General features: G+C 35.2%; 1 protein-coding gene across 4 annotated transcripts in view; it reads left to right on the plus strand.

Annotated features, from left to right (window-relative positions):
- Positions 1-19232, plus strand: part of AKAP6 (A-kinase anchoring protein 6) — a 527287-nt gene that overhangs the window by 426846 nt on the left and 81209 nt on the right. For all 4 annotated transcript variants that reach the window (XM_066277686.1, XM_066277688.1, XM_066277687.1 and 1 more), the window contains exons 10-11: positions 11391-11537; positions 14524-14748. In XM_066277686.1, coding sequence (XP_066133783.1) covers positions 11391-11537; positions 14524-14748 — 372 coding nt within the window. The remainder of the gene's footprint in view (positions 1-11390; positions 11538-14523; positions 14749-19232) is intronic.

A 19232-nucleotide genomic window follows, 5' to 3' on the forward strand; every position in this document is an offset into this window, starting at 1 on the left:
TAAAGGAAGACATTTTTCTTCAAAACAAGATTTATATTGAAGGATAAAGTCATAAGACTAACTTCCATAGCTGAAATGTGTTCACCTTCAATCATTTGAACCATTTTGTGAAAAACAGATGCTTGATTATGTACAAAATACATTAATATCTCAGATATTTTATTATTGAAAAATTATTCCAGGATTTTAGGACATTTGTCTAAACTTTAAAAATATGAACGGAGAGGCTCAAATAATGTAGAACATGCTCTATAGCAGGTGTTAGAGCAAGCCATCTAACTTTTGAATATCCCAAAAGTTTTCTGTATTCAACATTTGCTTCTTCACAAAATTGTTTTAAAGTAGCAACACGAATGGTAAAATGACTAAAATGCAAATAAATTGTAGTTATTATTACTGCTACATCAATTTGCATGACACATGATGCTGTGTTGATTGCATTTGACAAAATATGTGCATTACAACCTATTACTAGTATTTTCTTTTGGAATAATTCTTGTAATTTTACATACACATTATTCAGCCCTTTGCGTCTTCGCCTATCAAAATTTGTATTTGTATTATTAGCTGTTAGTGCAACAACTTTGGATTTCAAGTTGTTTTCATTTACTACTCTGTATAGATAGATGGTTTGACAAAATTTCAGAAGTTTCACCCTCAATGGATTCTAAATTTAAAATTTTTACTGGAATGCTCTTGGTAACATTAAGATATCTTACTATTATTGGATACAATTTAATTTTATTATGATTTGATGCATCAGATAAAATTGTTACAAATGCTGCAGTTTCCAAGTCCTCTGTAAGTATCTTGTCACAGTAATTTTTAAATACTGATTTCAAAATAGACTCGCATTTTGTCATGGCACATGAAAATTTTGCATTGTGAAACTTTTTCAAAAATTTAGTTGTACAATCCATACAACGAAAACTTTGATTGTGAATTATGGTATGAAATGCAAATGTTCCCTCTATTGCAGCCAACTGTTTTTCATCTTCAGAATAATTTGAAGTTTAAAAAAAAACTTGTTACTTTACAACTGGAAGCTGATGCATCTAATGATTGCTTATGTTTGTTGGTGGCCAAGTGTTTTGTTATTGCTGCTCTGCCCCCAACTGCAATACAAAATTCTGCACTGCAAATACTGCAGAAAACAATGGTATCTTTCTTTGATATGATGAATGGAAATTTCTTTTTCAATTTATCTTTAAAATGGCATTTTCTCTTTTTTGATTTCTTTATCCCTTAAATGAAATTTAAAATTAAAAATAAAATATAGAGCTACATGAACAATGCAAACATATTAGGAACTGAGAACGTTACATCATGGTAGGCAAATTTTCTGGAAGCTAAATTAGCAAAACTAAATATCAAACAAAACCACTAATTTGGAGTGATATTCGAGTTTATCATTTTCTAGTTTAAAAAGTCTGTTTTATGCAACTATTTAATCAAAATGCATTATTAATAGATATGATTTGAGGTTAGGTTTCTACTTTAAAACTTGAATTTCAGGAAAATACCTGTAAATAAAATTTTACGTATTTGGAAATTATTAAATAATGAATTAATAAAATATGAATTGTGGTTACCTTTCTGTGATTGAATATTCACTGATAAAGAAATAATCATGAGTCTACAGTGTTGTATGTGCCGTGTTGTATTTCAGTAAGAAGTACACAAACCCATTTGCGCGCTCCATATATTGCATGCTCTCTCAAAGTCTCCTGTGCAGAGCGCATGCATCCCATAATCATGTCTCGCCACACTGTACTGATCCTTGATGAATCGTCATGTCAAATGAAAATATGTCACATCACACTCAATAGATCAACTCTACATCGATTGAATACGAACATTTACAGATTAGTCTTCCAATATCAAAAAGGAGGACATGTAGGAGACACTTTTTGAGGAAGGACGGAATCTACAAAAAAAGGACTGTCCTCCCTAAAGGAGGACAACTGGTCACCTTACTAAATACTGCTGGTGAATGGGAATCCCTATTGCCGAAGCTACATTCATATATTCAGTCTTTGATCCCATGCTTGACCTTTGAGGTCAGATGAAATAGATTAATAGTTTCTGTGTAAAAGTTCTCTAAACATTTAAAATCTGCTAACTTTTCCTTTCCTTTCTTCTCTCATTTTCAACTCTTATTTACCCCATTGCTAAATACTTCCAACTTCTTTGGCAGCTTGCTCCTTAGAGAAGTATTGAATCTTCTTTCCTCAAGGGCTTTCCTTTGCACATTTGATACACTGTCTACACTGTCTAGGTCCCTCTTGGAAAATGGAACCCAACCAAAACTGGGACTGCAAGTTTGGGTCTAGTAAATCATAGTCAAGCTGACCTACCTGGTACCTTCTCATTTTTGACCCTGTGTTTGTCTCATTCCAGCCCTAAATTAAATTTCTCTTTTCTTTCTTCTGGTTTTTTTTTTCCACTTACCTTTTACTGTCTTTTGATTCATTGAACCTAAAGGCAATTGAAGCCTAGTCACCACCATTCTTTATGCAGTTTTGGTATTTTAATTTTTTTGTTGGAGGGAGAGAACAGTTATTAATTTTGTTAATAACTCCTACATGGAAACAGTTGGCAGAGCTGAGTATTGGTTGCCCCATTTGGATGTATGTTGTGTTCTGTTATTTTCCATATTCCATACTGCTTCCTCTTATTTCTCTCTCACTGGGATCAAGTGTTGGTAACCATCACATTCTTTATTTCTTTTCTTTTCTTTTTTTTTCTTTCTTTCTCTTTCTTTCTCTCTTTCTTTCTTTCTTTCCTTCCTTCCTTCCTTTCTTCCTTCTTTCTTTTTATAGAGAAAACAGTTGTTTTTATTGTCTAACAGTTGTAGACAATGGTTAGAAGATGATGAAAGACTAAAGATATCTTATTTATGCTCAATTCAGGTCCTTTTTATTAGCAGTTAGGTAGCGGGGTTGTAGAGCTGGCAGGTATTGGCTTTTGAGAGCTGACTACTAAATATTCAAGAATTTTGCCGACAGCAGCAACTCTTGGTAGTTTGGAACCTTGGTAACTTGGACTCTGCCATGGTGGAAGTATTACACTGGGGAAACCAGCGAACACTATAAATCAGGGCTCCTCCCACCCTTTGGCCAGTTTATTAGTATACCACTACCAGTAGGTATTTGAGTTTATGATCTCTGAGCTAAAATATTATTCTTTATTGATGAGTGAGTTTAGTATAATCTGGCATTCTGACTAATGTGCCATATACATATTTTACTTATATATATCATTAATAAAAATATTGAGTAAGACTAGACCAAAAAGGAGCCCTTGGCATAGCATAGCCACTATGCAGTGATCTTTGCATTTGTTCAACAGGTTCTCAGCAAAATTCCTTGTACTTCAGTGTTTCTAAATGGTTGACTCCTTCTACTTATGTTAGGCTTATGAAAATCTAATAGAAGCCCATATATCCGATCCAGGAAATCACATCTTTTCTGTAGGGATTTAAGTCATTAGATTTCGGGTCTACGTTCTTAGCAATTTAATTATGTTTAAAATCTGGTTAGTAGTGTAGTAAATAACTGGTATTGCTACAAAATTGCATTGAGAAGGTAATAGGATTGAATTTTTACACAAGTTGACACTCAATTAAAATTTCCATATATCCAATGAGTTAGCCAGTTCTTGGCCAGGGAGTTAGAACAAATGCTTTCCTCCTAAGCTGATCACTTCAAAACAGGCAAAATTTATAATGAAGTCAAATCAAGACTCAGTGCATCAACTAAAATTTGAGTGTGGCTTTTCAAATACAGATCAAAAGCAAGAAAGAAACTAAAGAGCACCCTTGATATTTCCTGCTTAAATTCCTCTATTTTTTATGACACTGGAGGAAAAATAACACATTAAAACCTCCTTACTAAATTACTGTCCTAAACTAGTAGATCCATGGGGCTTGTTCAGCTAAAAGCCACAACAGACTTTGTAATGCAATGATGTAATCTTGGCTTTGTGTCATTTATATTCAACCTAAAAAAAACACAATTTTCCTGAATAGGCAGGCTGACAACAATATTGTTCGGTGTGGGTTTTTATTTGGATTCTTTCCAAATGGTTCACATGCCTTCACAGTGCTTACATTTTTTTGCCTGAATTCCAAAGTTTTCCCCTTTTACTAGCTTTCTATTTTTCTTTTAAGGTCTCAGTTATGTTTGTAAAACTAACCAGCTCCACCACAAAATTAGGATGTATCTTGCAGAGTGCATTCATTTTACTTTTTGCATATTTTTCCTGAGGTCATGTCAAGGTTAGTTTGAATTCCATCCTACATTAAGACTTCTTTCACAGCTATTTAGCTCGGCAGCCTACTCCCCGCTGGGGTCTGCCCCTTGGGCACGTCAAAGCTTCAGACCTGACAAATCACACACAGATGAAGCTGTACAGTTTTTTAAACAGTTTCATCAGTAACTTTTTTTTCATTTTTACTATCCTCCTTCGTGTTGAGATTTTTTTCCCTCTGAATTACCATTTCAGGAATGTCGATTTCTGTTTGAGACAGTTTGTTTTTACATCGGAGTCGCAAACTAGCAATATCCTTTATTTTATAGTAAATCATACTAATAGCCTTTTAATCAACCAAGATTACAGATTGAGATATCTACAGACCATTTCTGACTAGTATAACTGTAATTCTGTTACTGAAGTCTATTTGTAGCAGGAAGCTTAGTTTTGAAAAGGTAGTTTACCAGAATCAAAAAATGTCAACCATAGAAATGCATCAAGTTTATAACATATTATGCCTTGAGCCCTGAAATGTTTCTCAAATAGTTAGTAATATGCTCTTATCAGTATTTTAGCAAATTGTGAAACTAATGGTGCAACTCCATTTCCTGTTTAATTGATGAAGTTAAAATGGTTGGTTGCTAATGAGTGTATTAGCAAACAATGTCTCCTTTACAGGCTGAGGTAGATTAGAATTTTTTTTTAAGCAGCTTATTATCCTTATTTTTCTATAATGAAAAAAAATACTGACTGCCACAAAATTGCTAGGTCAACTGAAGAAATGGTGTAATTAATGCTATCTTGTCATTTTGGCAATGTCAAATGACTGTATTATAGATTTTAGTTCTCACCCTAGAAAATAGTCTTTTTTTTTATACAAACATAGGCTTTTCATTACAATACTTGAAGATCTGAATTGCAGACTAAGCAGAAAACTTAGAAGTAAGGGGGAAAATAATATTTGAATGATTCTCCTTTCCTCAGTTCTCTTTTACAGTCAGTTCAGTATCGAAGAACCCAGCAAAGAACTCTGTGAAAGGTTTCTTGGTTGAAACTAATTAAAGACAAGTCAAACAAGAGAAAAAAAGGGAAATCAAAGGAATTATATCAGGTGTCCGGATGTTGTTTAGGAAAATTCTTCTTAGAGTTTTGTAATTCTACTCCAGGAAAAAGCTAAATTCTAAAAATGTCCATTTGTACCATAATTTCATATTTGCATTATTTTTGCAATAAGATACCTGGCAACAGGCAAACATGTTGAAGAAATCATTTCTGCATTGGAGTATTAACACATTATGGTGAAAAGAGAGGCTTGTGCTTTTCACGCAGTGCATTTCAGTCTTCAATTAATGTGAAAGCACTACAATGCCTATGCAACTTCTCTTGCCTAGTGGTGCACCATTTATCATTGCAGTTTTACATTGACCTTGACACCCACTTCATTAGAATAAAGATTGTCTACCATTTAGGTTACATTGTTCCTCTGCACAGAGACCCCATGCAAATTTCTGTTCAGATAGAAGAGCTGCGAGGCTGTCAGAGGTCATCTGCATTAAATGATTGCAGCTATTTTCCAACTGCTTCTTTTCATTCTACTCAATTCAGGCTAGGAGGATCAATCAAGTCCTCTGCCTGAAACAGTGGGACTGCTGGGAATATAACTGTTTTTAGTAGTAGTGGGTATGCTCTAAACAGTATTAAATATTTAATATAAACTCATTAAAGACCATGTAAAGGCTTCAGAAAGATATCAAATTTATAGAAAATATATAAGGGGCCAGAGAATCCTTTTAAAAAATAAATGGAAGAAGAATAATCAATTTTATAATTCTAAAGAGTATAATTATAATAGTTCTTAAAATTAGTAAATTTCTTCTGTAGGAGACTTTTCTCTTGACCTTGACTTGGGTAGAGAAGGGGTGAGACAGAAGGCCTCGTGTTCTTATGTAGTATTTTACATGAAATCAGCAGCGGAAAGTTTGCAGTTATTGGTGTTTTTATTTTTGTATCACAACAATGAATTCTGTGCTAAGTATTTGTTTTAAAAGCTTAGGTATTTGTTATGTAAAAGAAATGATTGGAGAAATAAGTTGCCAGGTTTCCCACTTGAGTTTTCTGAGTAATATAATTGGAATTAAATTATTAATGGGAGATACTTTTAAAAAGATTGTTTTATGATCTTCTATTAGGGAATTTGCAATTCATTTTAATATTTGTAGTTTGATTTATATTAAAGATAATGCAATCTATGTCCAATTAACAATACATGGCCAATGTAATGTGATTTTCAGATCATGCAAATGGAATAAGCTAGAAGAGGGGGGTAAAACTCAATTCTTAACCTCAGATGTAATTTGCTGTGCGAGTTCTGGCAATTTTAAATGACATTGCACTTTTTAATTTTTCCAAAGGCTCAGCAGCAAATTTATCCCAATCAGGAAAGCCTATTATTAATTTACAAGGACAATTGTAGGAGTCTTTATAATTTCTCTGTGCAATTATTCGCCATAAATTGCTAATGGTAAAACACAAGGAGTTTGCAAGAAATAACGACTATTATTTATCTCGGGCTTGAACCCTCTTCTCTAGTCTTGAACACCTTCCCGAAGCACTAGTGATATTAGCTCCACACGAAACATCACATACGTTGTAAGGTGCAAGACCCTGGTGTTCTGAAAAAACACGAGAGCTGCTGCAGAGGCGACACTGGCCTCTAGCAGATCCCTGCACTCCGCGTGTACAGCTGAGCTGTGGATTCTGGACTTTCATATAAAAAGACTCTTTGTTCACCACTGAATGGCATTAGGCATGGACTTGTGGAGGGGCCACCATGAAGCCTCACATGAGGAGGGCAAACACTAACCAGAAAACACAACATCAGAGTCATAAACAGATACATCCCTGCATTTTTGTGCAAAAAAGCATATTTTCACATATAATTTTGCCAATACTTTGTTTTGTTATGTTCCTAGCATACACTTTCTTACTGACAGACCAAAATGTATTTTATATTCTTAGTGTATTTATCTATCTATCTATCTATCTATCTATCTATCTATCTATCTATCTATCTATTCTGTGTTTATGGGAAGGTGGATTATGCTTAATAGATAGGTGTTTAGGTATTACTTTGTACTGGAAAAGATATTCAAATATCTTTATTATTATATCTGTCATTCTTATAACTAGATCATTTTCCTTGCTTTAGCTCTTCCTGATATAAAGTCACATCAAGCCCAGTTAAAATATACTATAAAATGTAAATACTCAAATCCTGAAGACACAGAATCTGACAGCCCTATTCTAATAATGGATAAAATTCTTTGGTGTAATTTTTGTTTTTCTCATAGCCAAACCTTCGCTCTCCACTCAGCAATGTCTGGTCTCTTTTCAGCATAACCAACACAAGCACTATACAAAAGTCTTACAATGGATGTCTTAATCTCTCTGTGTGCTTTTAGAGCATTATTTTGAATTCCATCATGCTGCCTTTTTTCTTTCCTCTTCTGAAGTTTTATTACAACAGCAGAATTCCCAGGGAGCTTTGGGGGCAAGGTTCACATAATATAGCCCTGAAGTTTTGCTTAGGTGGAATCTATCCCTCAATCCTGGCCATCCTTTGATTATCTTTCTATTTCAAAAAGATTCACTGGGTAGAGTCTTACCACATTAGCTGTATGTAGTTTATTTTTTATTTTTTTATTTACTAGACGTGAGCATCTATAGCCCTTTCATGATGCTTTCTTTCTCTGACCTCACAGTGACAAGGCATCTTGTTCTTTAACATTGAGGGAGGCAGAAAAATGCTTGAGTTGCTCAATGTGTGCCTTCTATACCAGTTTCAAAATGGCTTATTCTTCTGGTTTCCATGGTGACAATTAACACTGTTTCAAGGCATTGTTCCAGTCTCCATTTGGGCAGAATTTTCGGTGTGATTTTTAACAAAAAAAAAAGAAAAAAAGGTTTTAGGAGGGAAAAAAAGCCTTTAGCATAACTGTCAAAAAAGTTATCTCAATCAAGTCTTCATGCATTTTTTATTATATTCACTTCAGAAATCCCAGTTTTTGCTGTCTTTGTTTTATAATTCAATTTGGGCAGTTGTGCTTTTAAAAAGTAAGCACGGAGTTAGAATTTTCTTAAAACTCCTTTAAAACTTAGTTAAAACAATAAGCTAGTATTTCTCATTATTTTTAGCTGCTTTTTAAGTTTTCTTTATATATTCTATATGCACACACAAGTGGCATTTAGAATAGAAGTGGCCTCTGTCTTTAATTTAAATCATTAACATATCTATTAGGAAGCTTCATTAGTCAAAATTGAATTAGCCAAGCAAGGACACTTAGTAATGTAAATATGGCCTTTCAATAGAGTATATTTTGTTTTTGACTAGACAGAGATGTCCATTGCAGGTACTAGGGGGAAATTAAATATGGGATGCCTGTTTACCTTAGCACTCAAGAAAAGCCATCTGACTAACTTTGCTATTCTCATTTTTGGCTATTGAAGAGTAGTCTGTATCCTAACAACCCTAGACTGCAGGACACAGTGGGGCAGCCTTTGCTAAGTTACTGCTGTGGGTGAAATTAATATGAAGATTAAATTATCTTCTCACCACAGGATAAAGTAGCCCTACTTGATAGGATGATCAAGAGCTGATAGAGTGAGCAGTTGATTCTGTCTAATGCTTCTGAAAAGATGGAGAAAGAGGAGCAAAACCATACTAGCATCAACAAAAATAAACCCTTCTGGTTTTATTACATATGCAGCTTAAGGCCCTAAATCATGTCTGATTCAACTTTCAGAGTGTTTCAAATATTAAATATTTCACCTTAAATTACAGGACATTCCAGTACCTTTCTTGCACTTGTATCGCTACATCTAACAATTAGCTGAATTCTCCTGGCTTATAAAAACTTCAAACTATAAAATTTAAAGGCATTGTCCATCAATCACATCTTTCATCAAGCTGTCTATATAGTAGGGTGCATGGTGACCATGACAGAGAACATACATGACAAATTTTTTAAATGTAATAACCTTTTATACTAGCTATTGCAGTGACTATTTTTAGCACATTTCACAGAGAAAATTATCTTTTGTCTAAAATGTAATTAATTGCTTTTCATATTTTTAATATTACAAGACTATCGTGTTTATGGAACAGATCTAAACTGCTCTTTTTCTTGATTGACCTACCCTGCAGGAGCCACTCAAAGTCAGAGTAAAGAAGGGGATGATCTTGTCCTAAGTGAAAGTGATAGCTGGGCCAGGCTCTCCCAGGCGGCACCACCGAGGACTCCCTCTCTCAGCTAATACACGTGGCATTAACTAACAATTTGAACAATATTCTTCTGCCTCCCTGAAATGCTGATTCCCTCAATATTGTGTCAAAGATAATTATCAAATTAATTATGTAAATCTTTGTCAGCACCATCATCTTTAGATGGATGTGTGATTACATAAAGCAGCTTGCCCTCACCTCCAGTCATCACTCCGACAAATAAAACACTATGTAGGTTTCTAGAGTACTTGTTGAATGTTGAATCCAGAGTCCTCAAGTGGACTCTGTGTTTTCTAAGTGCTGAAGTGAGGTGGTCCTGGTAATTGTCTGTCATTAAAGAATGCAATCAGAATTTCCCATGTAACACAGGCCAAATTCTGAAAGAGCTCTAAAGCAACCCTTAATTTTTTTTATTATGCATATTCATATAATTTTGGATATTCTGACAATCTGATCAGCATTCATTAATACTATGAGATGCTTTAAATCACATTATTAAAAATATTTTGTTCTGTGATCCATAAATGACTAACATTTGGAGAATTTTACATAATACAAATAATGTGCATGTTTAGTGCAAATGAAAGATTAAAATATGAAACTCAAAGTATGCAAACATTTGCACATAAATGCTGAGTATTAACCAAAACAGGGATTTCATGCCTCCTTTTTCTTTAAGCTGTTTCCAATTGTATTTAGTTTGGGATCTTATTTAATATTATGTTCTCAAGTCAAACAGTCACCCAAGTCGTTGGGCATGTTTTGAACTTGCTGATTTGCAATTTTGTTCAGAAAAAAGCTTTTCTTATTAGAGCTGATCAAGTGTTCATATTAACTCAGGGTTATGGCGCAATACTGGCAATAACCTCAATGATCTAACTTTTACTCCTCAAAGAAAGAAATATTGAGATTGTCATTGTATTTTGGAAATGTGCTAAAATTATAAAATATGTTTATTATTTTAACCAGTATCTAGCTTTTCTTCTTAGAGATGTTTTTATGTGTACATTTAAAAACTATGGACAGTCACTTATAGCTATTCATAATATAGCACTTTCTACTATGAAGTTATCCAAATAGTTATTTGAATAGAATCACCATAGTAACTGTCATATTAAGTAGCACCTACATTATCTGTAGCAAACATCTTTTAGGAGAGACTTACTTGGCAGTGTGTTACAATACAATGTATGCTGGAAGAGAGGGTACTCTAGTGCATTGTGATATTTGAGAAAATTTTAAAGTATTTATTAAGGATATTCATTAAGGAAGCATAGATTTATAACCATTCTTAAAGCACTGGTTTTCTTTTTCCTCTCTCTATATACCTCTTCTCTAAACTCACATCAAATTTTTAAATAAAAGAAAAAAAAACCCTGAGAATTCAGAGAACTTATGGGATAAGGAAGAAGTCATGCAATCTTTAGGGATCATTTTATTTGTACCACTCTGAGACTCGTCCTTTGTGGGGCAAAGATCAGAGATGGGCAGCACTCTGGAGTCAAATGTTGCCCAAAATTAACTGTAATATTAACTCGCCTTAGACCATGTATTTTCCTATTTGGAATATTTTAAATTAAAGAACCAATGTAGGTGCAAACTTTAGTTTAAAAAGACATAAATTTCAGTCAACTAAATGGAATACCTTGAATGGTGGTATATGTATACTACATATATATTTAACTATCTTCCACCATATTCCTCCACTACTCAAGTTACCTAGGTTTAGTTTCCTCATAAATATTATTGGAAACAAGAACTTTTCACACCCATGAGCATTACTAATGCTGTGCTCCAAGATTTTCTAAGAACATCTCTCTCACTAATGATATATCTTTCTCTCTTCTTGTTTCAGAGATACAGTGTGGAAATGTCCATCAGGGACTTGAAAAAGACAGAGCTGCTTAGTAAGGTTGAAGCTTTGAAGAAAGGTGGCGTTTTACTACCAAATGATCTCCTTGAAAAAGTGGATTCAATTAATGAAAAATGGGAACTGCTTGGGGTATTTGCATTTTTATTACTGTGTGTAGGTTATGTGTACATTTTTTTTTGTGTAGTGAAGTACTCTGTCTGATTTCTAATGTGAGGCACAAATATCTCTCTCTTTCAATTCACTACCTACATTTCAAACAGCTATTCATGCTATTATGTGGGGAAACACTGCTTTTTCTCTTCTGTTGATTTTTTTTTTTTTACCCTCAGCTTGTCTCCTCTCAGATTTTAATAATTTTGGTTCTTTATACATAAAAAAGTAAGTAAAATATGCCATGTATTATGGGTATGCAGCAAGTCAACTATAATACAGTATATCTGATATACACCAACTGTCATGCTTGAGTGGATGTTAATAGAATCTGTTCTGAAGGCACATGTTAGAGACATTCACTGTTTAACTGTTTACTGTACCCTTCAGGGGGAAAGTGGGGCTGTCACGACAGCTTTCAAGTCACACTACAGCTACCAAAACAAAGATGCAAATTGGACCCAAATCTGAATTGCAGAATTAAATTGGCCTCTGTTTTGTGCCCAATTTCTAGCTCACTTTTAACAAAAGCCAAAAAGAAAAAAAAAGTTTCATGTAATTCATTTCACGCAATGATGGGCTGGGTCTCAGCCAAAGACTGAGATGCAAGAATCTGGCAAAAAGGCAATCTAGAGATTCCGTTACCCAGAGACCGGGATGGCACTGTGCAGGAGACAGGACTGGCCTTTTGTTGGGGGACAGCTGAGAGAGAGAGGTTAAACTGTAGTTTTTCATCAATTTCTCTCCTAAACTGCCTTCACTTCAAATCAAGGGTAAGCTAAATTTGTCAATTACTTAAATGATTAATTATAATAGCTAAGTATGGGTGGTGTCAGTTATGGAAACTAATTTTGCATGCCTTCCATTTTCTGCCTTTTTTTTTTTTAATTCTAAAAGAAATAATACTCCAAAAATATTTTGAATACAAAGCTCTCCGTGTACCTGATGACTTGGAGGGGCGCCAGTGCTCAGTGTCTGCCATGCTTAATCTAGGTGATTAAAGGCTGCAGGTTTAAATCCTTGCTTCTCATCTGAATTCACTGCACTCTCCAGTTGTGCAATGTAACTTAAAACGTTTTAAAGTTTTTACTCTGACCTGTTGTTACATTACTTTTTAATAGTAATTAATGGCTTTACATTATAATATGGAGATTTCCATCAGAACTTACTAAAGTCTGCAGAATTCTTTGATCTCATACAAGAAAAATGTGGTTAGTGTATGACATTTTAAAAGTTGTTACTAAATGGGGACAGCACTTTTATATGCTTGATAGATAAGGTGATAACTTATTTATATAGAAATCGAACCATGTCTTTTTCTAATTTGATAAATAACTAATAATAATCATTTTTGAAAATTGTATAAAGTATGTCATGGATATTGCTTTCTCAACAAAAAATGAAAATCAACATAACATTAAAATAAAAATAGTTATCGTTTATAAATCAGACAACTTAGAAATGGTTGCCATTTTGACAAAAGTATCATTTGAATGCAATATGCAGAGTTTTATAATGATTTAGAGAGAGAGAAAGGTGAAGGGAAGATTTGAACAAAACCTGGTCCACACTAACACCACCAGGCATATGGCTTTAATTGGCATGATTACATTTTAATTGGCATGAAAAAATATTTAAAGACAGGATTTTAACTTCTAACAATAGTAAAATAGAGGGATATGGTTTTTCATATTACTTTCATCTAAGGTGAATAGTGTGGAATGGAAATACATTAGAATGAAATGTCAGTGGTGCGTACAGTTTAATCTGTGAAATTTTGTCCCCTGTGCTGCATATTACTCTGTCTCAATTGCATATTAAACAACCCTATCAAGGCAGGCATTGGCATCTGCTGTGCTGACACAAATTGTGAATTAAATGAAATTGATGTCCTCTGTCGTATATTTATGAAGACGGACCATTCTCTGAAGTATTCTGTTTATGAAGAATTTATGATTGCAAACTGTTCCAGAACAAAAAAGTGGCAATAAATTCTTTTTTGTGACCCTACCCTCCAAGGGCATTGATTTCACCTCCTGCTGCTACTTTTGTTACAGCATAAAAACAATAGCTAAATCTGGATTCCACTGAGGGTCTTCAAATTATCAATATCTGCACCATGAAAATATAAGGGTGTTGGCAAGAAAGACTATTTTTCTGTTACGACCTCCTAAAGATACTATTTACAGAACACTACACAGCAGATGAATGTTGGTTGACTTAATTTTGTGTTTTAAAGCTTATATTTGTAGGTTTAATTCATCATTATAGATTAACTCCTACTGATTCTCCAACAACAAAAAAAGCCCTCTCTGACAACACCTTCATGACATAGGAGTTAATCTAAGAAGGCTTCTAGCATTCTGGGTTGGGACTTCTTTAACATATATTTTGGAAAGTCTAGCATCCACAAATGCCAACTGTAAGGAATTGTGGGCATGAACAATTGCCCGGTCAGATAAAACCAACAACAGCACCACAGAGGCCACCCCATCTTAACAGACCTCAGTCATGTGGTTTGGTGACTTGTACTGAACAACAAAAAAGAAACTTAATTCTCCATGCCTCTTTAGTATATTGATTAAACTCAGATTTCTATCTTCTGAAAATTTTTTGCAGAGAATTTTTTTACTGTAAATTCCCATCATGAGAACTCAAATGAATTTTTATCAGTGACCATGGTGAAATTTTGAGTCAATTCTCCTTTCTGTGGAAGTAAATTATGAGTGAATGAGGTCTTAAACCTCGAATAGTAGTCAGAACAACACACATTGCTCAAGAATTTAAATCCTAAATGGAACACGGAGCTAATCTGAATAGAATGTTAGTTGTAAAGTGGCCGGTGTAGCGGCACACATTCCAGATGGTTCTTGTCACTGGCCCAAGTGTGAGTTGTTTTTGGTACCTACGCTAATCTATGTTTTTATTTTTTGTTGGTGTTTTTGTTTTTAATTTGATGCATTAGAAAACCCTTGGAGAGAAGATCCAGGACACAATGGCAGGGCCCAGTGGGTCGGGTCCACGTGACCTTCTCTCTCCTGAAAGCGGAAGCCTGGTAAGGCAGCTGGAGGTCAGGATCAAAGAGCTGAAAGGGTGGCTGAGAGATACAGAGCTTTTCATCTTCAATTCCTGTCTGAGACAAGAAAAGGAAGGAACAATGAATGCTAAGAAACAACTGCAATACTTTAAGGTAATAAAAAAACAATCAAAGTTGATAAAAAGCTTTCTTTATGGTAGGGATGAAATATTTATCAAGTACATAAAGTATTATACCCATGTATCTATGTATCACTGTGCACTTAAATGTTTCCTTGAATTTATAGACACCCTCCACATTTCTTATATGCCAGCGCCTGTGTGTGTGTAAAGATGAACATTAAGCACATCAAATACACATTGGATAGGGGAAATCTGCTGCTTGCGTGTTTCGTGCATTGCCTGTGGAAGGAGGACTTTGATAAATTAAAAGCAGACCAGTAAACCCTAAAGATGAGGACTTTGAAAGGCAGACCTAAATGTTCTATAAATAATGTGGCTAAAAATACTCCCATAAATCTATATAATAAAAGCACACACATGATTTAACTGAAGACCATTACTGCTAACAAAAGGGAACATAATTTTTACATATGAAAGAATCAACTATTCACAGAGAGAGAAGAAATAAAGTAGAAGAGGTTCCTACATTATAGGCATATTCTGTTGTAGTCAAACGCCAACCTTAGCAATAGAGCTATGTGTGTGTTCACTGCATGTCCATGAAGAGGAAGCATGTCTCCATTTTTTCCCCATGGTTGACACAATATCTATTCGAAAGCAGTTCTGAGTTCAAATGTCTTCTGTTACTGCCCATGCTAGCCTGTATTGCTTGAACCCTTCCAACAAGGCAGTGATTATTTGGGCTCTTGACTGATGTCAGCCTGAGGCTTTGGAGTTGTAGACTATGATTTGATAGCAAGAAACCTGACATGAAAGGTCTTAAAGAGGAGGAAAGGGAAAACTAAGAAGAAAAGAATCTCTTGAGACCAAGCAACTGTGTCTTCTCAAGGCATTCCAGGACCAGGTTTTATTCATGTCACACCTTCTGCCTCGCAGTTCTCTGCAGTCTATCAGGGAGTTTAGTCATAGTCACATGTGGCTCACATTCCCTCTGCCAGACAGGCAGGATCGCCTTGCTCACTGCGTAGTCCAGGAGAAAACACCCTCAAAGGTGCTTCCCAGTAAACCGTACTTCCCAGTAAACTGGCTGTATTACACACCTACAAGTTATTTTGATTGAAAATCTCCTCTTCTGTCATTGAATTGACAAGACCAAACTGGAAATTAAATGCAAGCCTCTTGTCAAAGTAAATGTGTTTTACTCTTTAGAATCTAATATTCAGATGATTTGTTATTTCACCTCTCCTTGTCCCACCCTAACCCCTGCTGTAGGGAGGTGGAGTCTTCAGCTACCTCCTTCTGTGTTATTTGAACTTAATAACATGAATCTTAGAAAACATCCTGGTCATTAGTAGGCAGGATGTTGTGAAATGTATCTTTTCTAGTATCTGTATAGCAGCTTTAGTGAACTGGTTAATGGCCCCAGCCAGTTGTATAACCTTGGTCATGTTTCTTGTAAGATTCCTCAGTGCCTCAATTTCTTCATCTATAAAATAAGATGCTAGGATTTATATCACATGATAATGAGTTTACATATGTAAATTATCATTTCTACTTTTTGTAATGGTGCATTCATAAGGGATAAAAATACTTTTTTTTCTTTTTAATTTTTTAAGTGAGAGGACAGAAGATAGTGAAACAGACTCCTGCATGGTTCCTGACTGGGATCCACACAGTAACCCCTGCCTGGGGCCAATGCTCAAATCAACTGAGCTATCCTCACAGTGCCTGAGGCCCACACTGGAACCAGTTGAGCCACTGGCTGTGGGAAGGGTAGAGGGAGTGAAGGGGGAGAGGGAAGGGGAAAGAAGTAGATGGTCACTTTTCATGTGTGTCCTGATTGGGGATCAAACCCAGGATGTCCACATGCCAGGCTGATGCTCTATCCACTGAGCAAACTGGCCAGGGCCAAAATATTTTAACATAAGCCCAAAGATGTTAATAACAATTGAAAACAATAATAGGAAGTTTACTATTATAGATATTTATATATTTACCATTCTACCCACGTATCTCATAGATATTTGAAAACTTTTTTTTCACATTTGCTATTATTATAAATGAAAACGTGAGCAGTTCTGCATTAATTTGTTGTTTCCAACAGATATTAGCTTTCTGCTTTAGTTTTGTACAGTGTCAACATCATTTTTGACTAGTTTCTAGTAAGAAATATAAGAGTTTAAGAGACAGAGAGAAGTCTCTCCAGACTTCCAGATTATTGATTGATAGCTCCTAGGAGTCCTAGTTATTTGCTGACACTTTCTAGTCATAAGGAGGATATTCACTACACCTAGTTCATTATTTACCATGTGCATATTAGTGCCTGAAAATAATCATAGAATTTTAATTTCAAAAGTACCAGAGACTATCTCATGCTTTTGACTATTTTAATTTTTTCTTCTAAAATATTTTTTCCTTAAAGCATTTATTTATTTATTTATTTATTTATTTTTGTATTTTTCTGAAGCTGGAAACGGGGAGAGACAGTCAGACAGACTCCCGCATGCACCCGACCGGGATCCACCCGGCACGCCCAGCAGGGGGCGATGCTCTGCCGCGACCAGAGCCACTCTAGCGCCTGGAGCAGAGGCCAAGGAGCCATCCCCAGCGCCCGGGCCATCTTTGCTCCAATGGAGCCTCAGCTGCGGGAGGGGAAGAGAGAGACAGAGAGGAAGGAAGGGGGGGTGGAGAAGCAAATGGGCGCTTCTCCTGTGTGCCCTGGCCGGGAATCGAACCCGGGTCCCCCGCACGCCAGACCGACGCTCTACCGCTGAGCCAACCGGCCAGGGCAAGCATTTTTTTATTTTTTATTTTCACTATTTATTAATTGTTTTTAGTGTCACTAACTGTTGTTATATCCACTTTTATTTATTTAGCAATTTTTAAAATAATGTAATAAATTCAGAGACTTTCCTACCTCAAACGAAAGGTAGGATCTTAATGATGATGTACATACACCTCACCTCATCGATTCCCCAGCCCTATTTCAACATCTGCTCTACTCACCTAAGGAAATCATATTCCTCACCCCAAATTCTTTATTCAACTTGCTTTCCTTTGATAGGAAATGATATTTTGATTTTATTTGTTTTTAACTTTATGAAAAGATATCATGCTGTGTTATTTTTAGGATATTCTTTTTAATTTAATATTTATTCATGTTACCAAGTATGGCTACAATTCACTTATTTTGAAAATTGTATAGTATTCCATTGTAAATATATACATGTATCTCATTTAAGGCAAATAGCAACTTCTAAAGTCAGCATCAGGATACTGATTTTGCAGATGTGAAAGAGGTACATAGAGATTAAGTTTTGTATGTCCAAGGTCACTTACAATGAGTGGCAGAATTAGAATTTAATTCTAAGCTGTCTGACTTAATGCCCATACTCTGAACTACTCTGCAAAGTTGATACCTACTGACTGCCTTTCCATGCAGGGTGACTCAAACAAAGTTAAATGTCGTTGTTTCTTTCTGATAGCTTTGTCAGTCACAATCTTCAGCAAGTTCACCAGAATTGTAAATAGCTTCAGCTATTGAAGATCTTGGGAGTTGAAAATATTTGTGTTTTGTTTTACATTTTTATACTAAATCAGTGTAAATTCCTTTGCCACGTGTCACTTCTTAAATTGTGTCACTTTAAAAAAAATTTGAGATTATGGAGCTCTGACAATATCTTTTTTTACAAACAGAAACTCTAATCCTTTCTAAAATTTTGACCTTGTGGAGTTTGATCAGATAAGTTACATGGATCTAACATAATGACACTTTTTTTTTTTTTTTTTTTTTTTTTACAGACAGAGAGAGTCAGAGAGAGGGATAGATAGAAACAGACAGGAATGGAGAGAGATGAGAGCATCAATAATCAGTTTTTCATTGCGACTCCTTAGTTGTTCATTGATTGCTTTCTCATATGTGCCTTGACTGTGGACCTTCAGCAGACTGAGTAACCCCTTGCTAGAGCCAGTGACTTTGGGTCTAAGCTGGTGAGCTTTTGCTCAAACCAGATGAGCCTGCGCTCAAGCTAGTGACCTTGGGGTCTTGAAACTGGGTCCTCGGCATCCCAGTCCAACGTTCTATCAACTGCGCCACCACCTGGTCAGGCGACACTTCTTTTTAACGAAAGCTTTGTGCATGACTTTTGGAATAAATATCTTTCCTACCCAGTATTTTAAATATTTCTGAGCTGTTTACTCTTTCGTACTTAGTATATGATTAATCAAGAGTTCTATATATTACCACATTCATTGAAAGAATAAAACTAAATGTTTATAATATGATAATAATGTAATGTTTATAACCTGACAAAATTAGTAACTACCTATAGAATAAAAACATTTTTACTTACTAAAAATTCAAAGAATTGATGCCCTCTGCCTTTCTAAGTGATAAAGGTGCTCAAGTAGGAGAGTTATTCAAGAACCTTTCTGTGTAGAAAACTTCTGCCATGTTCTGTCTCTGTTTGCGGGTTCCCAAGTGTCTCCTGCCATCATTGGTCACACAGAAGATGG

Source organism: Saccopteryx bilineata, chromosome 4 (assembly GCF_036850765.1).
Source record: "Saccopteryx bilineata isolate mSacBil1 chromosome 4, mSacBil1_pri_phased_curated, whole genome shotgun sequence".
Classification (NCBI taxonomy): domain Eukaryota; kingdom Metazoa; phylum Chordata; class Mammalia; order Chiroptera; family Emballonuridae; genus Saccopteryx; species Saccopteryx bilineata.